Source organism: Mobula birostris, chromosome 6 (genome assembly GCF_030028105.1).
Source record: "Mobula birostris isolate sMobBir1 chromosome 6, sMobBir1.hap1, whole genome shotgun sequence".
Classification (NCBI taxonomy): Eukaryota; Metazoa; Chordata; class Chondrichthyes; order Myliobatiformes; family Myliobatidae; genus Mobula; species Mobula birostris.
In genome coordinates this window covers 194,881,365-194,907,695 of record NC_092375.1, presented here as the reverse complement: position 1 = coordinate 194,907,695, position 26,331 = coordinate 194,881,365, and the positions used below count along the sequence as shown (strand labels likewise).

Here is a 26,331-nt window from a genome sequence, read left to right as displayed (position 1 = left end):
CCATAGCCTATGGTGAGGCTGAAGGTACCTTCAATTTTGTCTCATGAAAAAGGAAACATAAAATGAGAAGAATCTAGGAGTGAAGGGATAATATAGTGGGCATTGTGCATATGGGATTTGGCCAGGACCAGGAGTCAGGGGTCAATTCTAGGACACAAAGAAGTCACAGGAGATAAGGTGGAGGAAAATTAGACTGGAAAGCGTTGGTCAAAATAAGGGATTAAGAATTTTTGAAAATCATTCAAGATCAGCCTTGTGAATGGCAAATCTTCAGTGTTTTGCGTGCTCACTTGTTGTTTATTCATAGTTGAGTTGAACAGATCCCTCCAAGTGGATGGATCGGGGAAAATGGAGGGCAGGCGGAAAGTTGCTCAGCCTAAGATCACACATGTTCTTGTTGAAAGAGAAGATTTCCTAAGTTGTATAGCCAACTTTTGCTCTTCGTGTCTCTTTAAAAGTGTAAATTCAGTTACATGCAACGTTTAAGTCCAGAATTCTACTGCTCAGAGAAAAAGAGCGATGGAGGCCTATAAATTAGTTTAGTTTATTCTGGAACCAATTAAGCATGTAACTTAGAGGCAAAGAAAGGCTGAGGAAGCTCATTGTGACTACTAAAAATACAAAATGGATGGTTGTTCTGCAGAACACATCAAAATAACATCACTTACCATAACAAGTAAATAACATAGTTTTATAACTAACACGAATAAATCGTGTTATTTACCAGAAGTTCAATGAATGCAAAGAAAACATCTCTTCCTGTTTTTCTGAGTCTTGACCAACACTGGGGCTCACTGATTCTTTTGTAAGTAACAACCAGCAGTTTGCTTTGCTCACCTTTGACATGAGACTTTGAGATTTCATGGGGTCCGGAGTCAATGGTGAGGGCGCCCAGGTCTCTCTTTTTGTGGAAAATCGATGGAAATCGATTTCCTGGAGTTCTTTGAAAAATAATGTCTATTAAAGGGGAAATATCTGGCTATGCCACACTTTGACTTTCAGAGGCATTTCAAGTTGCAGAAAATAAAAAGCTCACAATGTAGCAGGTAATATACTGATATGAACAGAGAGTGATTGGCTAAGACAAAAGGTCAGTAAAAATGTAAATCACAAACACGAGACAGTCTGCAGATGCTGGAAATTCAAAGCAGCTCGGTAAAGATGCTGGAGGAACACAGAAAGTGAGTTAGCATCTATGGAAAAGAGTAAACGGTTGACGTTTCGGGTTGAGTTCCTTCCTCAGGACTGAGAAGGAAGAGGAAGATGCCTGACCTGCCTATTGCTTCCTCATGAGTCCCACTCTACTCTCCTATCAGTCTTTAACCTTTCCCCACCCTCCTGGCTTCATCTATCACCTTCCAGTTCGCCTCTTTTCCCTTCCCCCACCTTATTCAGGCATTTTCCCTTCCTCCTCAATCTCAAAGGGTCTCAGCTCAAAATGTCAAATGATTACTCACTGAGTTGTGTGGGTTGCAATAAAAAACGTAGATAGATTGATGAATGGAACATTATGTAGAAAAAAATGTGAACTAGACCATTATGGCAGGAAAAAAAAAGTAGGTATCTAAATGATGAGAAATTGAAGAACTCTTCGTGCAACTTCTTTGATAACGATGCAGCACACGCAGCATTCAATGTGACTATGGCAAAATTTAAGTTTGGGACTTGCATGATATGAATGTTGCATTAATGTGTCAATTTCAGCCATCTCCGAGACTGGGTCAAATCATCTCCCATTAATGAACATCAATCATATCATCAATAAAAGTCACCAATATCCAAAAAATTCTGATCTGAAAACTAAAAAAAATCTAGACCAGTTAACTTGGCATTCCTGTTCTGGCCACTTGAAAGATGTTCTCAGTCATTGATTCTTGATTTTGATCCCTAATCCTCAAGTTTTTCCATTCACAAGTAGCTGCACAACATTTTATTTATGGATTTCCAGGAAGTCTTCCAGATGTTAACAAATCTTCTTTCTTCGGTCAATGGACTTTTAATTGCAACTACTCCACCCACAGACCCCACTCCTAACATTCTCAGTCTTCTTCTTCTCCTCCATGGAAAGTGTCTGAAATTTTCCCATCTTCCATGCACCCTTTCAAAAGCATACATATTTTTACTGAAGGGCTATGCCCAGAGCTTTCCACGATGCTGTTATTCAAAAGAGATTACTATGGCTTCATTTCTCTCCAAAGAAATAAAAGAACATTTATATCTATCTCTTTACTGAGAAAATCTATACAATAAATAACATGCCCACAAATTGAAAACATTTTACATTCAGATTACACTGAAAGTTACAAGAAACTAGTACTATAAACTATTTTTCCTAAATAGTGTGCTAGCAGAATTATACATGATAGTTTGTGTTGGATGACAACCAGCAATCATTTCAATTTGTACTTTAATTCTGATTTTTAGGTAAAGTCTTAATATTGAAACTTGAATTTGCAAAGTAGCATTTAATCAAGTAAAACCATATTTCTACAATTTTCTACACAAAATTATTAAAATTTAGCACATTTAACTGATTGCTTTATTAGTGCAGGCTTTATAAACCTGCAAAATAGACTTTCTAGCATTTAAGTACAACACTTCAACCAGAAATAACAGGACTGCAGATAATTCTTTGAAAACAGCCACACTGTACATCAATAAATTTCTTTGATTTTGGTAGAGAAATGGAACTGCAGATTTGTCTGCAATAATTTCCTGAGAATCACATAATACAGGTGTAGGTAAGCATTGAAGCACCATGATAAAAAGATATGGAAATGTCAATGACTAATTCAAGAAGGGTGCAGCTGCAATCTTTATGAAACAACAAAATGCTGGTTCTGGAATTAAACATCATGGAAAATTCTTATTTATTCCAAGTCAACTTAACAGATACTTTTAACAGTGATCAGAGATATATTCACTTTGAAACTTCAGAGTACTAAAAGTACAGAAAGTTGAACCAGTCTTTAAAAGGCAACAGCCTATGTAGTGTATCCACTGTTTAATCAGATACTTCAAACTATTGTAGCAATACTGTTCTTTGAACTGCATTTGATGTTTTTTTTTTGTTGAATTTTCTTTGAATACTCATCGATTTTACTCCTTTTTAGGTTAAATGCATACACAAGACCAAAATGGGTCTGAATAGCTTTCAAAATGATTTTCCCTTTGCTTCTAGTGTCAGCATTACTTATTGAATATGCTCTACTTTAGTGACCGTTCTGAAGTCCTGACATAGAAAAGTGACCGAAGAAGCTATAAACAGAGTTATTGTTCAGAGACAAGTTTATCCTTGGATTCACAAAATTAAGTTCAATTGTCAAGTTGCATCTGAAGACTCGATACATTCAGTAAGGCAGACAGATTGTATTGATAGGTGAGTTTTCCCACAATATTCTTTAGTGATAAAAAACCAATTCTGCATTTTTAAAAAAATTCAGATGTTTCCAACATACGATGCATTTAAATGAATGTAGAGCTTTCGATGATTTGAAACTTTGTGGCTGAGACATTTGAGGAGGCACCAACAAAAATCAGATTCATCAGAACTTCAGAAGATTGAGCACAAAAGCACTCTGTCAATTTATCTTCGGCTGGGGACAGAAATAAAAAAGAAATTCTCATCAGTTGAATTTATTTTCTTTAACTTTCCTTCCAATTTCTCATCCAATTTCATATTGGATCAATAAATTTCATGCCACTTTGAAGAACCAAATATTTTACAATTGAAGATGTTCAATCATCAGCTCAAACGTGCATTTTCAGCTTATAGTCAATCATAAGCAAGAAGACCCTTTGAAATGATCCTTCGACAAAATAATCAGCATAGTCAGCTGTGTAAGTATTAACTAGATCAGTATAAATTACAAATAAGAACTGTTTTGAATTGATGGGCTGTTGTGTATTGATGGCAGGGCCATTTTGTAAAGACGGTGGTTTGCTACTGTGTGTGCAGCAGCATGTGACAGATTTGCGAGCCTGGACTCATCACTGAGCTCTCTAACCTACTGAGTAGGGGACCAAAAACATCTGGAATCTCACAATGTCCAACAAAGGTGAATGCTTAATCTCACAATTAGAACATCATGGCTCATGCACTTTATTTGTCTCCCTGCACCGCACTTTCTCTGTAACTGGAATATTATCTTCTGCATTCTTTGTTTTTACCACCTCATTGTACTTACGGATTGGATGTGCACGTTTGCAGAAAAACAGTATCAAGCATCAGAGATCCCACCACCCAGGACATGCTCACTTCTCGCTGTTGGCATCAGTAAGAAAGGTACAGGAGCCTCAGGACTCACACCACCCGGTTCAGGAATAGTTATTACCCTCAAAAATCAGGCTCTTGAACCAATGGGGATGATTTCACTCAACTTCCCTTGCCCCATCATTGAAGCATTCCCACAACCAATGGACTCACTTTCAAAGACTCCTCATCTCATGTTCTTGATATTTATTGCTTATTTGTTCATAATAATAATAATTCTTTTGCACACGGGCTGATGCCCAACTTGGTGCGGTCGTTCATTGATTCTGTTATGGGTATTATCCTATTATGGATTTACTGAGCATAAGACATAGGAGCAGAATTAGGCCATTCAGCCCATTGAGTCTGCCCTGCTATTTCATCATGGCTGATCCTGGATTCCACTCAACCTCATACATCTGCCTTCTTGCCATATCCGTTGATGTCCTGACTGATCAGGAAACTATCAATTTCAGCCTTAAATATTCTCACGGACTTGGCCTCTACCGCAGCCTGTGCCAGAGTATTCCACAGATTCACCAATCTCTGGCTAAAAAAAAAACCTCTTACCTCTGTTTTAAAGGGTCGTCCCTCAATCCTGAAGCTAAGCCCTCTAGTTCTGGATATCTCCACCGTAGGAAACATCCTCTCCACATCCACCACACCTAGCCCTTTCAAAATTCGATAGGTTTCAATGAGATCCCCCACATTGTTCTAAATTCCAGTGAGTACAGGCCCAAAGTTGCCAAATGCTCATGTTAACCTGTTCATTCCCAGAATCATCATTGTGAACCTCCTCTGGACTCTCTCCAGTAACAATACATCCTTTCTGAGATAAGGGGCCCAGAGACAATACTCCAAATGTGGCCTGACTAGTGTATTATAAAGCCTCTGCGTTATCTCCTTGCTTCTATGTTTTATTCCCCTTGAAATAAATGTCAACATTGCATTTGCTTTCTTTACCACAGACACAATCTATACATTATACTAACCTTCTCGGAGAATTGCACAAGAACTCCCAAGTCTGATGTTTGAACCTTCTCACCATTTAGATAATAATCTGCACTATTGTTCCTCCTAACAAAAGGCATTAACATACATTTCCCAACACTATATTCCACCTGCCCTTTCTTCCAATTTGTCTAAGTCCTGCTGCAATCGCATTGCTACCTCAGTACCTCCACCTATCTTCATATCATCCGCAAACTTTGCCACAAAGCCATCAATTCCATTATCCAATTCATTGAAAAACAATGTGAAAAGTAGCAGTCTGAATATTGACCCCTGAGGTACACCACTAGACACTGGCAGCCAACCGGAAAAGGCCACTTGCTGCCTCCTGCCTGTCAGCCATTCCTGTATCCATGCCAGTATCTTTCCTGTAATGCCACAGGATTTTATCTTGTTAAGTAGCCTCATGTGTGGCACCGAATCATATGCTTTCAGAAAATCCAAGTAAATGACATCCACTGCCTCACCCTGCTTGTTACTTCCTTGAAGAACTCTTAACAGATTTGTCAGGCAAGATTTCCCTTTTCAGAAACCACGCTGAATTTGACTTACTTTATCATTAGTCTCCAAGTATCTCAAAACCTCATCCTTAATAATAGCCTCCAACACATTCACAACTACTGAGGTTAGGCATACTGGTCTATAATTTTCTTACTTTTTCCTTCCTCCCTTCAAGAGTGTAGTGACATTTGGAATCTTCCAGATCTTCGGGACCATGCCAGTATCAAGTGATTCTTGAAAGATCATGACCAATGCATCTGTTATCTCTTCAACATCTTCTTTCAGTACTCTGGGATGTAGTCCATCTGGTCCAGGAGACTTATCCACCTTAAGACCTTGGAGTTTGCCCAGCACTTTTTCCTTTGTAATAGCAATGGCACTCACTCCTGCTCCCTGACACTCACGACCTCTGGCACACTGTAGGTACAGAGGGGACGTTAGGGGTAAGTTTTTTTTTTTACGCAGAGAGTGGTGAGGGCGTGGAATGGGCTGCTGACGACAGTGGTGGAGGCGGATACAATAGGAGTCTCTTAAGAGACTCCTGGATAGGTACATGGAGCTTGGAAAAATAGAGCGCTATGAGTAACCCTAGGTAATTTCTAAAGTAAGTACATGTTCGGCACAGCATTGCGGGCCTGTTTTGTGCTGTAGGTTTTCTATTTCTATGTTTCTACAAGGTATATCCTTTGACTTTAAGCTGCCAATTATGGCCCTCTATCAGCCACGACTCAGTGATGCCCACAATGTCATACCAACCAATCACTAATTGTACAAGTTTGCCCACCTTATTCTGAATGCTATGCGCATTTAAATACAGCACCTTCAGTTCTGCACTCTTCATCCTTTTGAATTTTGCTCTTTGCTCTGTCTGCATTTGTACACAATCATTAGCTTGTCCTTCCTGACATTCGTGTTACACTCATCATCTACTTGTAAACCTGCTGGCTCATCCTCAGCTCTATCATACTGGTTCCCATTTCCCTTCCATATTATGCCCACATGAAAATGAATCTGAGGGTTATATAGGGTGATGTATCTGAACATTGATAATAAATTTACTTTGAATGATTTGTTAAGAATAGATGCTACATGAACAGAAGTTTTTCCACTGAATCTTGGTATCTTGGTACATGTGACGATAACAATCCTACTGTCAATTCATTGCAGATGGAGCTTCAACTTAAGAGCGATTCCCATTCACTTCAATGGGATCAGTGATCCACTTTAAAAGATAAGCACTTCGATTATATTGTTTTCAGTCTCTCTATTTATCCTTTTAACAGTACTTTTTCATTATTAATACTGTTATTCTTTAAACATTTGTATATTTATTTTAATTCATTTAATGATTTATAAATGTCTCTTTCTTCTCCACGGATTGTCACCTTGTCGTGGTGGAGAAGCTTGTGTGGTCCTGAGATCCCGAGAGCAATGCAGTCTGGAGCTATGCTCCTGGTAGGGTCACCCATGGCGGTAAGGTCGAGGGTGAGGTCCCTGACAAAGAACAATCCAACCAAGACCTCAACGGTGGAACAGGTAGACAAAGTTACTTCGAACTCAACGGCTGTGAAGGCGGATGAAGGCTGCAACAAATCTATCAGCTCCAATCGTTGTGGTTTCCATGCCATTGGAATGAGTTGGTTGATTTGTGAAGTATCGTGTGCTTCTTGGAGTGCAACATCAAGTACACGTTAAACAAATACACGCACAGGCGTCTTCACTCTGTGGGCCACTTCTTCAGAACGAAGACCATCAACCTCGACCTCGAGGGATAGCCACGATGAAATGTCTCTTTATCACACACCTCGGAGCCACTACCTCAGTTATTTTTGAACCACATAGCTACAGGAGCAAAGGGTAAGTTAAATGAAATACAACTGGTCTTAAAATCTGACAAGTTCTATTTTGCAGTTTTTGTGATCAATTTGAGTACCTCGATCCCATGGATTGCAACAATGTCAAAATGATTGTGCCATCAATACAGTACAAATAATAACCTTAGAAAATGTTTCCAATAAACCGAGGTGCAGACCCAAGTCCAAGGACCACACTGTTGAGTATTAGCAGGGTCAAAAAAATAGAAGAGACAACAGGGAAAATCAAAATATAAATAAGGTATGTGAGGCTCAGCTGGTAATATAGTAATTCCAACTCTGGTATCCTCAAGGAGACAAAACTGAAAATTTGATTCTGACAGTGAAAATACTGGAGAGAGTTACGGTGGGCAGGATAAGTGTACTATGTCAATAAACTAGTTTGGATTGTTTTGATTCGTTATTTATCTGTCTTGTTGGGTGCAATATTTCACTGAATCTATTATGGTTCTTGGATTAAATAAGTATACCCACAAGAAAACAAATCTCAGGGTTGTATATAGTTTCATATACAGCATGTACTTTAATAATACACTTTGAAATTTGATTTATGTGGAGAAGGCCAAAAGAGTAAGTAAAAGACATCATCTACAAAGACTGCTACCCTTTCGTGTCAGGTTGTTTAGGTCTGTGATGTTGATAGCATCCACAGCATTTTGGAGCAGGAGGGAGAGCAGCCAGATGTCTTGGTACGTATTGGTACCAATGACACAGGAAGGAAAAGCAAAGGGGTCCTGAAGAAAGAATTTAGAGAGCCAGGCAGAAAGCAGAAAAGCAGGACTGCTCAGGTAGTAACTTCTGGACTGCTGCTGTGCCACACGCCAGTGAGGGTAGAAACAGGATGATTTGGCAGACTAATGTGTGGCTGAGAAACTGTTGGAGGGGGCAGTACTTTAGGTTCTTGGATCACTGCGATCTCTTCTGATGGAGGTATAACCTGTTCAAAAGTGACGGGTTGCTTCTGAACCCTAGGGGGACCAATATTCTCGCAGGCAGGTTTGTTAGAGCTGTTGAGGAGGTTTTAAACTAATTTGGCAGGGAGGTGGGAACCCCTAGATACAAGGGGAAGGGAACCAGAGTGTAGGAACAGATGTAGGGGAAAAGGAAGAAAAAGAAAATAGTAAAGTTGTTTGCACCGTTAGTGATAAACGGAGATTAAGAGGTGGAAAATTTCTTAAATGCATTTATTTTAATGCTAGGACCATTGTAAGAAAGGTGGATGAGCTTAAAGCGTGGATGGATACCTGGAAGTATGATGTGGTAGCTATTAGTGAAACATGGTTGCAGGAGGGGTGTGATTGGCAACTAAATATTCCTGGATTTCGTTGCTTCAGGTGTGATAGAATCCAAGGGACAAGAGGGGGAGGTGTTGCTTGCTTGTCAGAGAAAATATTACAGTGGTGCTTTGGCAGGATAGATTCGAGGGCACATCTAGGAGCTATTTGGGTGGAACTGAGGAATGGGAAAGGTGTAGTAACACTTATAGGGGTGTATTATAGACCACCTAATCGGGAGCGAGAATTGGAGGAGCAAGTTTGTAAGGAGATAGCAGATATTTGTAGTAAGCACAATGTTGTGATTGTGGGAGATTTTAATTTTCCACACATAGACTGGGAAGCCCGTTCTGTAAAAGGGCTGGATGGTTTGGAGTTTGTAAAATATGTGCAGGATAGTTTTTTGCAGCAATACATAGAGGTACCAACTAAAGAAGGGGCAGTGTTGGATCTCCTGTTAGGGAATGAGATAGGTCAGGTGATGGAGGTACGTGTTGGGGGGCACTTCGGGTCCAGTGATCACAATGCCATTAGTTTCAATATAATTTTGGAGAAGGATAGGTCTGGGCCCAAGGTTGAGATTTTTGATTGGAGAAAGGCTAACTTTGAGGAGATGCGAAAGGATTTAGAAGGAGTGAATTGGGACAATTTGTTTTATGGGAAGGATGTAATAGAGAAATGGAGGTCATTTAAAGGTGAAAATTTGAGCGTACAGAATCTTTATGTTCCTGTTAGGTTGAAAGGACAGGTTAAAAGTTTGAGGAACCCATGGTTTTCAAGGCATATTGGAAACTTGGTTTGGAAAAAGCGAGATATCTACAATAAATATAGGCAGCATGGAGTAAATAAGATGCTCGAGGAATATAAAGAATGTAAAAAGAATCTTAAAGAAATTAGAAAAGCTAAAAGAAGATACGAGGTTGCTATGGCAAGTAAGGTGAAAATAAATCCAAAGGGTTTCTACATTTATATTAATAGCAAAAGGATAGTGAGGGATAAAATTGGTCCCTTAGAGAATCAGAGTGGACAGCTATGTGTGGAACCAAAAGAGATGGGGGAGATTTTGAATAATTTCTTTTTTTCGGTATTTGGTAAGGAGAAGGATATTGAATTGTATAAGGTAAGGGAAACAGGTAAGGAAGTTATGGAAACTATGATTAAAGAAGAGGAAGTACTAGCGCTTTTAAGGAATATAAAAGTGGATAAATCTCCGGGTCCTGACAGGATATTCCCTAGGACCTTGAGGGAAGTTAGTGTGGAAATAGCAGGGGCTCTGACAGAAATATTTCAAATGTCATTAGAAATGGGGATGGTGCCGGAGGATTGGCGTATTACTCATGTTGTTCCATTATTTAAAAAGGGTTCTAAGAGTAAACCTAGCAACTATCGGCCTGTGAGTTTGACGTCAGTGGTGGGCAAATTGATGGAAAGTATTCTTAGAGATGGTATATATAATTATCTGGATAGACAGAGTCTGATTAGGAATAGTCAACATGGATTTGTACATGGAAGGTCATGTTTGACAAATCTTATTGAATTTTTTGAAGAGGTTACTAGGAAAGTTGATGAGGGTAAAGCGGTGGATGTTGTCTATATGGACTTCAGTAAGGCCTTTGACAAGGTTCCACATGGAAGGTTAGTTAGGAAGGTTCAATCGTTAGGTATTAAAATCGAAGTAGTAAAATGGATTCAACAGTGGCTGGATGGGAGACACCAGAGAATGTAAAAAGAAGTGGTGGATAATTGTCAGGTTGGAGGCCGGTGACTAATGTTGTGCCTCAGGGATCTGTACTGGGTCCAATGTTGTTTGTCATATTCATTAATGATCTGGATGATGGGGTGGTAAATTGGATTAGTAAGTATGCAGATGATACTAAGATAGGTGGCGTTGTGGATAATGAAGTAAGTTTTCAAAGCTTGCAGAGAGATTTAGGCCAGTTAGAAGAGTGGGCTGAAAGATGGCAGATGGAGTTTAATGCTGATAAATGTGAGGTGCTACATTTTGGTAGGACTAATCAAAATAGGACATACATGGTAAGTGGAAGGCCTTGAAGAATGCAGTAGAACAGAAGGATCTAGGAATAATGGTGCATATTTCCCTGAAGGTGGAACCTCATGTGGATAGGGTGGTGAAGAAAGCTTTTGGTATGCTGGCCTTTATAAATCAGAGTATTGAGTATAGGAGTTGGGATGTAATGTTAAAATTGTACAAGGCATTTGTAAGGCCAAATTTGGAGTATCGTGTACAGTTCTGGTTATCAAATTATAGGAAAGATGTCAACAAAACAGAGAGAGTACAGAGAAGACTTACAAGAATGTTACCTGGGTTTCAGCACCTAAGTTACAGAGAAATGTTGAACAAGTTGGGTCTTTATTCTTTGGAGTGTAGAAGGTTGAGAAGGGACTTGATAGAGTTATTTAAGATTATGAAGGAGGTAGATAGAGTTGAGGTGGATAGGCTTTTTCCATTGAGAGTGGGGGAGATTCAAATAAGAGGACACAAGTTGAGAGTTAGGGGGCAAAAGTTTAGGGGTAACATGTGGGGGAACTTCCTTACTCAGAGACTGGTGGCTGTGTGGAACGAGCTTCCAGCAGAAATGGTAGAGGCAGGTTCGATATTGTCATTTAAAGTAAAATTGGATAGCTATATGGACAGGAAAGGAATGGAGGGTTATGGGCTGAGTGCATGTCGGTGGGACTAGAAGGGCCGAGATGGCCTGTTTCCGTGCCGTAATTGTTATATGGTTATAAGGAGTGAAGAGAATCACTATAGGACGGATGGTAAATAGGCAAAGATAGCAAGCAGTCAGACTGTCAGGAAGATCAGGCAGATAATAGGACAAAATTGCAGCCAGCAGGTTGAGTACCAGTACATTAGGGATGCAGAATCAAAAGGGTTAGCAAATACAGTACTCAAAGTGTTATATCTCAATGCATGGAGTATAAGAAATAAGGTGGATGGATCTTGTTGCACTATTACAGATGGTCAGTTATTATGTTGAGACCATCACTGAATTGTGGCTGAATTTGTAGTTGGGAGCTGAATGTCAAAGACTACATGATATATCGGAGTGATAGGAAGGTAGGCAGAGGGGGTGGCGTGGCTCTGTTGGTAAGGAATAGCTTCAAATCAGTAGAAAGGTGTGACATAGGATCAGAAGATCTTGAATCCTTGTGGGATGAGTTAAGAAACTACAGGGGTAAAAGGACCCTGATGGCAGTTACATACAGGCCAATAGTAGCTGGGAGGTGGACTACAGATTACAATGGGAATTAGAAAAGGTTTGTCAAAAGGGCAAAGTTATGATAGTCATGGGAAATTTCAACATGCAGGTTGATTGGGGAAATCTTGTTGGTAATGGAACTCAAGACAGTGAGTTTGCTGAATGCCCACGAGATGGCTTTTTAGAGCAGTTTGTCGTTGAGCCTACTAGGGTAAACGCTATACTGGATTGGGTGTTATGTTATGAACTGGAGGTAATTGAGGAGCTCATGGCAAAAGAACCCTTAGGAGACAGTGGTCACAATATGATTGAGTTCAATTTGAAATTTGAGTGGAAGAAAGTAAAGTCTGACACAGCAATATTTCAATGGAGTGAGGGAAATTATAGTGGTATAAGAGAGGCCAAAGTAAATTGGAACGAGATGCTGGCAGGGATGTCAGCAGAGCAGCAAAGGTGTGAGTTTCTGGGAAAATTCAGGAAGGTGCAGAATAGATGTATTGTATTCCAAAAAAAAAATACTCAAATGGCAAAATAGTACAACCGTGGCTGAAGGGAAGTCAAAGTTAAGAGCAAAAGGAGAGGGCATACAACGAAGCAAAAATTAGCAAGAAGATAGAGGACTGGGAAGCTTTTAAAACCCTACAGACAGCAACTAAAACAATCATTAGGAGGAAAAAGATGAAATATGAAAGCAAGCTGGCAAATATTATGGTGGATAGCAAGAGCTTTTTAAAGTATGTAGATGAGATTGGATATAGGAACACTAGAAAATGAGGCTGGAGAAATAATAACAGGGGACAAGGAGATGGCAGATGAACTGAATGAGTATTTTGCATCAGTCTTCACTGTAGAATACATTAGCACTGTGCTAGATGTTGAAGGGTGTAACGGAAGAAGAGAAGTGAGTGCAGTTACTACTACAAATGAGAAGGTGTTCGAAAGCTGAAAGACCTATAGGTACTTAAGTCAGCTGGACAAGATGAACTGCACACTAGGATTCTGAAAAGGAAGAAGGCAGCAGAAAGGAAATTATAGACCAGTTAGCCTGACCTCAGTGAAGATGGGAAGATGTTGAAGTCAATTGTTAAGGATGAGGTTATGGAGTACTTGGTGACAAGGCGAGATGGGACAAAGTCAGCATGGCTTCATAGAAACACAGAAAGCCTACAATGCTGTGCCGAACATGTACTTACCTTAGAAATTACCTAGGGTTACCCACAGCCCTCAATTTTTCAAAGCTCCATGCACCTATACAGGAGTCTCTTAGAAGACCCTATCATATCCACCTCCACCACCATCGCTGGCAGCCCATTCCACGCACTCACTACTCTCTGCGTAAAAAACTTACCCTTGACTTTTCCTCTGATCCTACTTTCACGCACCTTAAAACTATGTCCTCTCATGTTAGACATTTCAGCCCTGGGAAAAAGCCTCTGACTATCTGCACGATCAATGCCTCTCATCATCTTATACACCTCTATCAGGTCCCCTCTTATCCTCCGCCGCTCTAAGGAGAAAAGGCCTAGTTCACTCAACCTATTCTCAAGAGGCATGCTCCCCAATCCAGACAACATCCTTGTAAATCTCCTCTGCACCCTCTCTATGCTTTCCACATCCTTCCTGTAGTGAGGTGATCAGAAATGAGCATAGTACTCCAAGTGGGGTCTGACCAGGGTCCTATATAGCTGTAATATTACCTCTTGGCTCTTAAACTCAATCCCACGGTTGGTGAAGGCCAATGCACCGTATGCTTTCTTAACCACAGAGTCAACCTGCACAGCAGCTTTGAGTGTCCTATGGACTCGAACCCCAAGATCCCCCTGATCCATTACACTGCTAAGAGCCTTACTATTAATATGATATTCTGCCATCATATTTGACCTACCAAAATGAACCACCTCACACTTATCTGGGTTGTACTCCATCTGCCACTTCTCAGCCCAGTTTTGCATCCTATCGATGTCCTGCTGTAATCTCTGGTAGCCCTCCACACTATCCATAACACCCCCAACCATTGTGTCATCAGCAAATTTACTAACCCATCCCTCCAATTCCTCGTCCAGGTCATTTATGAAAATCACGAAGAGTAGGGGTCCCTGAACAGATCCCTGAGGCACACCACTCGTCAGCAATCTCCATGCAGAATATGATCCGTCTACAACCACTCTTTGCCTTCTGTGGGCAGGCCAATTCTGCATCCACAAAGCAAGGTTCCCATGGATCTCATGCCTCCTTACTTTCTCAATAAGCCTTGTATGGGGTACCTTATCAAAAGCCTTGCTGAAATCCATATACACTACATCTACTGCCCTAACTTCATCAACGTGTTTAGTCACATCCTCAAAAAAATCAGTCAGGCTCCTAAGGCATGACCTGCCTTTGACAAAGCCATGCTGACTATTCCTAATCATATTATACCTCTCCAAATTTTCGTACGTCCTGCCTCTCAAGAGCTTTTCCATCAACTTACCAACCACTGAACTAAGACACACTGGTCTATAATTTTCTGGGCTACCTCCTCTCCCTTTCTTTAATAAGGCTGGAGAATGGGATTGAGAGGGAAATTGGATCAGCCATGATGAAATGGTGGAGCAGACAAGATGGGCTGAATGGTCTACCTTATTTTCTTTTGTTTTGTGCTTTACATCACTATTAGCCTACTTTCTTCCTTTTCCTTTGCTGTTTATTTGTGAAATATTGAATTGACTGTCATTCAATTTCATGTTACATTGTAATAACAGTTATGGAAATGACAAATACAATAAAAACTGAAACCAAAACTTTTAAGATTTATTTCCAGTATATATCAGCAAAAGTATAAGTTAAATTCAATTAACTGAAAGGTGCAGTGGTTGTAACCTGCAAGGTCCTATTCAGTCATTTAGTTTGGGATTCAATTTAAATTTTGGGATCTAATTAAATTCCAATGCTCTTGAATGGAAAATCCTACAAAAAATAGTGGATATAGCCCAGTCTATCACAGGTAAAGCTCTCCTCGCCACTGAGAACATTTATACCAAGTGTTGTTGCAGGAAAACAGCATCTATCATCAGGCACCTCCACCACCCATCTCACTGCTGCCATCAGGAGTCTCCGGTCCCAAACCATCAAGTTCAGGAACAGTTCTTCACTCAACTTCACTTATTGAAATGCTCCCACAACCTATGGACTCACTCTGAAAGGACTCTTCATCTCATATTCTCAATATTCTTTATTTATTATTACTCTTTTTCTATTCACACAATTTGTTGTCTTTCATACTTTGGTTGAATGCCCAATTTGGTGCAGTCTTTCACTGATTCTGTTATGGTTATTATTTTATTATGAATTTATTCTGCAAGGAAATGAATCTCAGGGTTGTACATGGTGGCATATATGTAGTGATAATAAATTTACTTTTAACTTTTAAATTCATATGAGCTAAGATTCAATGCTTAGGGAGATAGATGGGGTTGCTTTGCTGCTTTGTCCTGGACAGTGTTTAGCTTCTTAATTGCTGTTGGACCTTTAGATAAGTGGCAAGTATTCCATTACATTCCTGACATGGCTTTGGGAATATCTGGAGATGAGCCACTGACTGATTCCACGGTTAGAAAGCGAATTCACGGCTAATGGTAAGGGTCCAAGGCATAAAAAAGGTTGGAACCCCAGGGCTAGGTGAATGTATGGCTGAAGAGCTAGTGCAGGCGGCAGGGATTCAGGTGTTTGGATCATTATGATTTCTCCTGGGTAGAGGTGACCTGTACAATGGGGACGGGCCACAAGTGAACCAGAGGGAGACCAATATCCAGAGCAAAGTCAGTGAAACGACTGGCACGAAGCAGTGTGTGAGTCAACCAATCAGAAGAGCCATGTTTATATAGCAAAAGGGCAGAAAGGAGCACTGCTTCAAACTGCATCCGTTTCAAAGTATGTAACTTAATAGGTAAGGTGCATGAAATGTTGGTGTGGGTTGCCTCTAGGGACTGGAATATTGTGGCCGTAAAAGAACCATGTCTTGGAGAAAGACAGGTCTGGCTGCTTAATATTTAGGTGTGGCAGAGGAACAGACAAGAACAAAGGGGGTGCTTTTGTTAAGTATGGACATGATAGCAGTCCCTTGAGGGGAATAGTCAGCACGGTTTGCGTGTAGGAGCTGAATCTTTTGGAGTTACTTGAAGAGGTAATGAAGAGGATAGATAAAAGCGAGCAGTGGATGTTGTCTATATGGATTTTAGTAATGCTTTTGACAAAGTCCAACACAGCAGGCTAATTTGGAAGATTAGGTCTCATGGGATTCAGGGGCAGCTAGTAGGATGAATTCAGAATTGGTTCAATGATTGGAAGCATAGGATGTTGGATGAAGGTCGATTCTTGGCGCCAGTTAGGGGGAAAGGTTGAGGAATGGCAAATGGATTTCAACTTACAGTGGGTAAGTGTGAGGACACATTCTGGATCGTCAACCCACAGTAGAACAGATACCGTTAACGGCAGAGCACCGAGTGTAACAGAGGGACTGGGATTACAAGTGCACAGTTCACTGAAAGTGGCCACACAGCTAGACAGGATGGTGAAGAAGGCATTTAGCATGCTGGCCTTCATTGTCAGGGCATCATGTTTAAAAGAAGGCTCATTTTGCTGCCATTATACATCATTGGTGAGGTTGTACTTAGAGTATTGGCACAGTTTTGGTCACTCTGTTACAGGAAAGACATCGTGGAACTGGAGAGGGTGCAGAAGATGTTTCTGAGAATATTGCCTAGGCTGCAGGTCCTGAGCTGTCGGGATAAGTGAGCCTTGCTGGACCTTTATTCATTGGAGTTTGGGAGACATTCTCAAAGAAGTTTATAAAATCTGAGGGATATGGATTTGGTGGACAGTTATTATCTTTTCCCTAGGCTTGGAGAATCCAAAAGGAGGGGCCATGGTGGCATAATGGTTAGCACAACATTTTATAGTTCAGGCAACCCAGGTTCAATGCCCACTGCTGTCTGTAAGAAATCTGTATGTTTTCCCTGGAGTCACATGGGTTTCCTCTGGCCATCCAAAGATGTACCATTGGTAGGTTAGTTGTAAATTGTCCCATGATTAGTCTGGGATTAAATCAGGGTGGTGTAGCTCAAAGGCCTATTCCACATTGTATCTCAATCAATAAATAAATAAACAAATAGATAGATACAAAATAAAGAGAGGAGAGATTTAAGGGGCACCTGAGAGGTAACCTCTTTACAGAGAGGGTAGCGAGGACCTGGGATGAGCTGCCAGAAGCAGTGGTTGATGCGAAGATAATTCAAGTATTTAAGAGGCATTTGAGTAGGTACACGGAGAGGAAGTGCTTCGAGTTGTGGGCCGAATGGGATTAGCTAGGAGGGTGCTGTGGTTACCGTGAATCCATTGGGTCAATGGCCCGTCTCTATGCTGTTTTGTTCCATCACTCTATAAAGATTTATTAAACTCTGTGATTTCCAAGTCAAAGGTGGATGAGACTAATCTACCCTGCACATCCTTCATGGTTATACAATGCTAGTATTTGATTTTAATAAATTGATCTAATTACAAATCTTACAAATAGTAAATTCAGACAGTACAATTTTATAGCTATACCTCAGGAACAACAATTAGTTCCTTCCTCTTGAGAAACACCATGCATAGGAATCAAACTCTCACACTGTTCATTATCTTCTGGAGTTCTGAAAAGAAATTACAATTATTACTTATTTCCTGTGACATAGTCTGAGAAATGATATAAATCATGTTTGTTGAAAATATTACTGAAAAAAATTTCTCTTGTACAAAAAAAAGTGTTGAAATGCAAATGTTTGGTTCAGTTATGCACAGAGAAAATAAATTCAAGCTTTAATTTCAATGACATATCAAATATTAAATACCATTGTAAATATTTGTATGGTTTTAATTAAAATGAATTCTGGAAATGGCAGGTCAGGCAGGTAATCCTTGATCTAATACATGAATTAATTCTCGCATCTCTTTTCACAGTTGCTGAATGTCCCCAGCATCTGCAAAACGCAGTTTTCCCTGCCTGGTGTTAAGGTTAATGATGAATATTCATTTACGAAGATGATTCAAGAAATATTATTAAATGAAATAATTAAGAATATATATTCTATTAAACACCCTCAGAATGTCTAAATAACATAAGGGAAAACAAGATATTTATTAGAATCTTCTAATTAACCTATTAGACTTGTTTAGAGATAATATCTCTCTATTTGGTTTTAACAGACTTTGTTTTTGTGATATACTCATTAAGAGGTTGTCTAAAATTTTGTGGCTGACCCTTCACTATGTTGCCTGTGATCAAGAGAACTGAGGCAACTCAACAACATTTTTCAGTTTCGCTTTTTAATGATTACAATTGTTGCCAATTCCCTCTCTGTTTAGCGTTGAACAATTGCTGATGTAGGCTTCCAATGCACTTGGAGTGTTCTAACATTTTTTATGCCCCAGTCTTGTGAGTGTCAATAAACTATTTGATTACAGAGTACAACCGCCAAACCCATTTACTCAACATAACACAAGCATATGCTGTTTAAATGTCACCGTACAGCAACTGAAAATAAGAAGCCATTGGTGGCCAATTAATACTCTCTATTTCAGGTCAATTGCAGTTGTGGCTTCAGATTAATCATTTAGGGTTGCCAACTCTTATTGGATTTATTCCTAGAGTTTAACTCATTTATCTGCCTTTCTCCATCAACTCTGACACAGTTGCATCATTCCTAATTGTTAAATGAGAATTAAGTGGATAAATAAAGTCAAAATGAAATGAAAGATTTTTGTTAGCTTGGAATGTTTGCAATATTGGTTCAGAGTTGGATATTCAATAGCTCCAGGACATTCCACCAAGAAAGTTGGCAACAAGGAATGAAATCTGAGGCTTTAGGTGTTTGTGGAATTGTGCTACACGTGATGATCTTAAACATATGTTGAGGAGCTGGATAAATATTGTTTTAATTCTTTAATGCTTTAATCTAAATATAATCACATTGTAAAAACCATTTTGTCTTCCTTCCAAGAGCTTGTTGAAAGAGAAACTAACATTTCCAGGAGGGATTTTGTTTTAAAGTATGGTCAAAATCATACTGGAAGTCATCCAGATGTATTTGCTCAGGTGGTAAAGTGATGTAGCTAATTAGCTGCTGTACCTCAGTGTTAAGAGACCTGAGTCCAAACCCAGCCTTCAATACTCTTTGGTGTTTCATGTTCTCCCTGTGACAACATGAGTTTCCTCTGGATGCTCCAGTTTCTCCCCATGTCCAAAGAAGTCCAGATGGGTAAATTAACTTACAATTGTAAATTATTGATTGTGTGGAGGAACATTGAATTGGATGGAATTGATGAGAAGGTGGACAGAATAAAAAATGGGAATAATGTAGAATAGGAAAAAAGTAATGATGCAAAAGATGGGAATAAAGTAAATACATTGTTGAGTGTCAGCTTGGACTGGAGCGTGAGCTGAAGGGTCTTTGTACATAAAACTGCAAAAGATACAGCCTTCAAATACTCCAGCAAGCCTTAAAATAATTGCTGTGGTCTGTTTTGTGATAGGAGAAGGTCTCCATTTAACGTGGGTTGGTATTAGAGTGGCTGAGCCTTCCATTGCCCCGTGTTGTTGTCATCTGCCTGCCTGGACTACTTACTGTACTTTTGACCATACAATCATTTGACAGAACGAACTTACCTACTTACTTCAAGTGCCCTAAAAAAATGAGCTCAAGTTATCACAATCAAATGCAACTGATCGTTAATTATCCTCTAGGTTCGTGTTTGACTGCGTTTAAAAGCAAGTAATCAGAGTTGACACAAAGTTTTCAAAAAGTCTATACAGTTAACTTCACTGGCCCTCCTATGTGTTGAGGCAATTATGAATTACTACAGTGTCCCATCATTTCCATTGTATCATAACTTCCCCTACTGAACATGTAACACAGTCAGCCTCACCATTTTGTACAGCACAGCATGTCAAATTCTAAAGGTATAAGATTAAAAACATTTCTCCAACCTTCTTGCTCTCCTCTAGGGATAATATAAATTTCAAGTTATTTAAGTGTCCCCAAATTCTTGTAAAAGCTTTGTCTTTAATCATGTTTACTAAAAGCTTATTCAATACTTAAATCATTAATGATATAAAAAAAAATGTCTGAACAGAAAAGGTGATTCAACTGCACAACCTGACACTTCTGGCTCAACATTGCTTGAAGCAAGATCAAATTTTAAATTGGTACCAGCTGTACACATAATCATCAAAGCAGACGATACCTCTGAATCCAATGTTTCCTGCATATAAATGCAAATATCCGCCTAAGGCCAACCATTACTGGATCCCAGTTATTATAATGGCATAAAAGTGTTGCAATGAAAAAAGAGAGGAACACTGGAATGGACCCTGCGAATAATAACCATGAAAATTCCATCTGGAAATTAAAAATAAAAATTAGAATTAATAAAAGATGGCAATTATTTATCCAAGTTTAATTTATACAACCAAAATAATAACTTATGAAATAATGCATTTTTCTCATCATCTATTAACTCTTTCTTAAGTTGACTTGTTTTTCACAAAGATTTCTTTTAAATGGAATATTAGCTGCATGTACATACTATAATTTATGTAAAGTTATCTATATAAATGCCATAAGATTGAGACTTGGCAGCATGTATGCAGGAATGTGGAAGTCCTAAACTTGCTGATATCTCTGCTGCTGTCCAGCAGAATAAGCATACACTTGCTGACATTGCGCTAGCGAATCCACTTATTGTTTCTGAAAAAGAATAGCCCCTGGGTAGCACGGCAGCATAGTGGTTAGGCAATGCTTTACAGAAACTGTTGCTGCTCGTAAGGAGTTTGTACTTTTTTACCGTGAACACATGGGTTTCCTCCGGGTGCTCCAGTTTCCTCTGACAGGCCAAAGGTGTATCGGTTGGTAGGTTAATTGATCATTATAAAATGTTCCACGATCAGGTTGGCATTAAATTGGGAGAATGATGGGCAGTGTGGTTTGAAGGGCTGGAAGGGCCTATTCCACGCTGGATCTCAATGAATAAATCGCTGCTTCCATACCGGATGCAGCGATTCACATACACAGTCAGGATAGATCTATAGCATCTCTCAAAAGCAGAGGTGGAGGAGTATGCCTCATGATCAACTCTTCTTGGTGTACAAATATATCAGTGCTATCCCAGTTCTGCTCACCAGACCTGGAATATCTAGCAGTTAAGTGCCATTCCTTTTACCTACCACGGGAGTTCTCTGGGGTCATTTTGGTAGCAGTTTACATTTCACCTCAGGCCAACGTCAATCAGGCTTTAGATGATCTGAGCAATGGGATCAACATGCATGAAACAGCGCACCCTAACGCCTTCACCGTTGTTTTGGGAATTTTAAACAGGCCAGGCTGGAAAAAAATCACTAAGCAATTACCATCAACAGATCACTTGCAATACTAGAGGAAACAACACACTAGACCATTGCCACACCACCATCAAGAATGCGTACTGTGTTCCCAAAGTGTTCCCTCACTTCGGGAAGTCTGATCACCTGGCTGTACTTCTACTCCCTGAGTATAAGCAGAGACTGAACACTGAAGCACCAGTAGGGAGGACCAAGAAGGTTTGAACAAGGGAAGCACAGGAGCACTTACAGGACTCCTTTGAATCAGTGGACTGGACAGTATTCAGGGATTCATCTTCGAACCTGGATGATGCTGTAATTGTTACCGACTTCATTAAAACCTGTGCTGATGTGTGTGTGTGCCTCCAAAGACTTACTGTACATTCCCAAACAACAAGCCATGGATGAACCAGGAGGTACATCGTCTGCTGAAGGCTAGATTTGTGGCATTCAAGTCTGGCGAACCAGGCCTGAACCAGAAAACCAGGTATGACTTACAGAGGAGACAATTTTGAATGAGGTTGGAGGCGATATCGGGTGCACGACAACTCTGGCAGGGCTTGCAAGACATTACTTCCTACAAAGCGAAACCCAATAGCATGAATGGCAGCGATGCTTCACTACCAGATGAACAATGCCTTCTATGTATGCTTTGAAAGGGGGAATATAACTACAGCTGTGAAGATCCCTGCTGCACCTGATGACCCTGTGATGTCTCTCTCAGAGGTCGATATTAGGCTGTCTTTAAAGACAGTGAACCCTCGCAAAGCAGGAGGTCCCGATGGAGTACCTGGTAAGGCTCTGAAAACCTGTGCCAACCAACTGGCAGGAGTATTCAAGGACATTTTCAACCTCTCACTGTAATGGGTGGAAGTTCCCATTTGCTTCAAAAAGGAAAAAATTATCCCAGTGCCTAAGAAGAATAACATGGGCTGCATTAACGACTATCACCCGGTAGCACTCAACAGTGATGAAAGGCTTTGAGAGGTTGGTCATGACTAAACTGAACTCTTGCATCAGTAAGGACCTGGATCCAATGCAATTTGCCTTTTGCCACAATAGGTCAACAGCAGATGCAATCCCAATGGCTCTTCACACAGCCTTAAACCACCTGAACAATACAAACACCTATTTCAAGATGCTGTTCATCATCTATAGCTCAGCATTTACTACCATCATTCCCACAATCCTGATTGAGAAGCTACAGAACCTGGGCCTCCGTACCTCCCTCTGCAATTGGATCATTGACTTCCTAACCTAAAGACCACAATCTGTGCGGATTGGTGATAACATATCCTCTTCGCTGATGATCAACACTGGCGCACCTCAAAGTTGTGTGCTTAGCCCACTGCTCTACTCTCTATATACCCATGACTATGTGGCTAGGCATAGCTCAAATGCATCTATAAATTTGCTGGTGATACAACCATTGTTGGTAGAATCTCAGATGGTGACAAGAGGACATACAAGAGCGAGATATGCCAACTAGTGGAGTGGTGCCACAGCAACAACCTGGCACTCAACATCAGTAAGACAAAAGAGCTGATTGTGGACTTCAGGAAGGGTAAGACGAAGGAACACATACCAATCCTCATAGATGGATCAAAAGTGGAGAGAGTGAGCAGTTTCAAGTTCCTGGGTGTCAAGATCTCTGAGGATCTAACCTGGTCCCAACATATCAATACAGTTATAAAGAAGCAAGAGTGGTTATACTTCTTTAGGAGTTTGAAGAGATTTGGTATGTCAACAAGTACATTCAAAAACTTCTACATATGTACCATGGAGAGCATTCTGACAGGCTGCATCATTATCTGGTATGGGGGTGGGGGCTACTGCACAGGACCGAAAGAAGCTGCAGAGGGTTGTAAATTTAGTCAGCTCCATCTCTTGGGAACTAGCCTACAAAGTACCCAGGATATCTTCAAGGAGCGATATCTCAGAAAGGCAGCGTCCATTATTAAAGACCTCCAGCACCCAGGGCATGCCCTTTTCTCACTGTTACCATCAGGTAGGAGGTACAGAAGCCTGAAGGCACACACTCAGTGATTCAGGAACAGCTTCTTCCCCTCTGCCATCCAATTCCTAAATGGACATTGAACCCTTGGACACTACCTCACTTTTTTAAAATACATAGCATTTCTGTTTTCTTGCATGATCTTTTAATCTATTTAATATACGTATACTGTATAAAGTATACTGACTGAATAAGATTTACTTATTTATTATTACTTTTTCTTCTATATTACATATTGCATTGAACTGTTTTTGCTAAGTTAACAAATTTCATGTCATATGCCGGTGATAATAAACACAGTTCTGATTGATTCTGAAATAAAAATCTGCAAGAATCTTTATTTCAATGGATGTTGAATAAGGTGTGTTAATTACATTCAGTTATTTGAGTTTGCAGTAATACTTGAATCATTTTAAAGTGCTTTAATTTCAGGTTACTTTTATTCTAAAATGATGTTTTTAATAGTTGTAAAACTTTAGTAACTATTTATTTTCTTTTAATTTCCTTCTGAAAATCTGACCATTACGAGGGTGGTGGTGGTGATGGGGGGGGTGGTGTGGGGAGAAGCATTTCCAAGTGGTTAAGATTTACTTAACAATTTCCTAGAAACTCCCTTTCTTGATCCCTAAAAAATCTGATTCTGTTGGGCTTTGCAACATCTCACAGATTGGGTGCAGGACACTTAGACCATAAGACACAGGAGCAGAATTAGGCCATCTGGCCCACAGAGTCTGCTCTGCCATTCAATCATGCCTGATGATTTTCTTCCATCTCCTCAACCCCAGTTCACGACCTTCTCCCAGTAACCTTTGATGCCGTATCCAGTCAAGACCTATCAATCTTTGCCTTAAATACACACAATGACTTGGCCTCCCCAGCTGGATGTTGGAACAGATTCCACAAATGCACCACCCTTTGGCTAAAGAAATTCCTCCGCATCTCTGTTTTGAACAGACACCCTCTATCCTGAGGCTGTGACCTCTTGTCCTAGACTTTCCCACCATGGGAAACATCCTTTCCACATCTACTCTGCCTAGGCCTTTCAACATTCAAAAGGTTTCAATGAGATCCCCTCCATTCTTCAGAATTCCAGCAAGTGCAGACTCAGAGCCATCAAACGTTCCTCGTATGACAACCCTTTCAGTCCTGGAATCATCCTTGTGAACCTCCTCTGGACCCTCTCCAATGCCAGCACATCTTTTCTAAGATGAGGGGCCCAAAACTGTTCACAATACTCAAGATGAGGCCTCACCAGTGCCTTATAAAGCCTCAGCATCACATCCTTGCTCTTGTATTCTGGACCTCTTGAAATGAATGCTAACATGGCATTTGCCTTCCTCATCACCAACTCAACCTGCAAGTTAACCTTCAGGGTGTTCTACACAAGGACTCCCAAGTCCCTCTGCATCTCAGATTCCTGGATTTTCTCCCCACTTAGAAAATAGTCCGCACATTTATTTCTACTATCAAAGTATATGACCATGCATTTTCCAACACTATATTTCATGTGCCACTTTCTTGCCCGTTCTCCTAATCTGTCTAAGACCTTCTGCATCCTACCTGTTCCCACAATACTACCTGCCCCTCCACCAATCTTAGTATCATCTGCAAACCTGGCAACAAAGCCATCTATTCCATCATCAAAATCATTTATATACAGCATAAAAAGAAGTGGTCTCAACACTGACCCCTGCGGAACAGAAGTCACTAGCAGCCAACCGAAAAAGGCCAATGCTTTAACCATGTTAGTAACTTTCTTGTAATACCATGGGCTCTTAACTTGGTAAGCAGCCTCATGTGTGGCAGCTTGTCAAAGGCCTTCTGAAAGTCCAAATATACAACATCCACTGCATCTCCTGTATCTATCCTACTTGTAATCTCCTCAAAGAATTCCAACAGGTTCATCAGGTAGGATTTTGCCTGAGGGAAACCATGTTGACTTCTTGTCCTGTGTCACCAAGTACTCCATCACCTCATCCTTAACAATTGACTCTAACACCTTCCCAGCCAATGAGGTCAGGCTAACTGGTCTATAATTTTCTTTCTGCTATCTTCCTCCTTTCTTAAAGAGTGAAATTTTCCAGTCCTCTGGTGCCATGCCAGAGTCCAATGATTTTTTGAAAGATCATTTCTAATCCTACTACAATCTCTAAACGCTACCTCTTTCAGAACCCTAGGGTGCAGTTCTGGTCTGGGTGATTTATGTACCTTCAGGTCTTTCAGCTTTTTCAGCACCTTCTCTCTCTCATGATGGTGCTGGTAACTAGCGACTCTGCATGTGCTCTCACGAGCAAACTGCCCTCTACACTATCCTATACCCGAGAAACCCTTCTAGACCTCCAATCTGCGACATCTAGCTAGATCAATAAAACCCTGGCAAAGCTACTGTCCCAGCTGGGGACCAAAGCGCCAGAATTGGTGCTTAAACTCTGGACTGCACCTGGACCTGACCAGCGAGGCCTGGTCCTAGGCCCACCACATTCCCGGAGACCCGAGGCCTGCTACCGTGCCGGAGAGCTTGGAGACACGGCCCATTCCAACCAGCACCTCTCCGGAGCAGACGACGACACAGAAGTGACGACGGAGACCTCAAGGTGCCCCAGACGCTTCCACGGAGCGACCACCGTAAAGCCCCGTTGGTGGCCATCCACAGCTGCCGGAAGTGAGGCCTCCGCTGCCCACATCAGAAATCGAGACCGAGGCTTGGCTGGAGCGGAGGCCTCCGCAACTGTGACTCAGCTCACAGACTTGTTTCAGCCAGGAGCCCGGCCCTCCGGGATTAAGTGTTGA

General features: G+C 40.6%; 1 protein-coding gene across 4 annotated transcripts in view; it reads right to left on the bottom strand.

The window, feature by feature from the left end:
* Positions 1 to 2,238: 2,238 nt before the first annotated feature.
* Positions 2,239 to 26,331, bottom strand: part of LOC140199673 (solute carrier family 35 member F5-like) — a 146,424-nt gene continuing 122,331 nt past the window's right edge. For 3 of the 4 annotated variants that reach the window (XM_072262138.1, XM_072262136.1, XM_072262135.1), the window contains 3 exons: positions 20,396 to 20,550; positions 17,720 to 17,805; positions 2,239 to 3,596 (listed from right to left, as the gene is read on the bottom strand). In XM_072262138.1, the coding sequence (XP_072118239.1) occupies positions 17,721 to 17,805; positions 20,396 to 20,550 (240 nt within the window). In that variant the 3' untranslated portion in view covers positions 2,239 to 3,596; position 17,720. Of the gene's footprint in view, positions 3,597 to 7,149; positions 7,607 to 17,719; positions 17,806 to 20,395; positions 20,551 to 26,331 lie in introns of all 4 variants that reach the window. The other variant, XR_011886463.1, reaches the window with a different exon arrangement.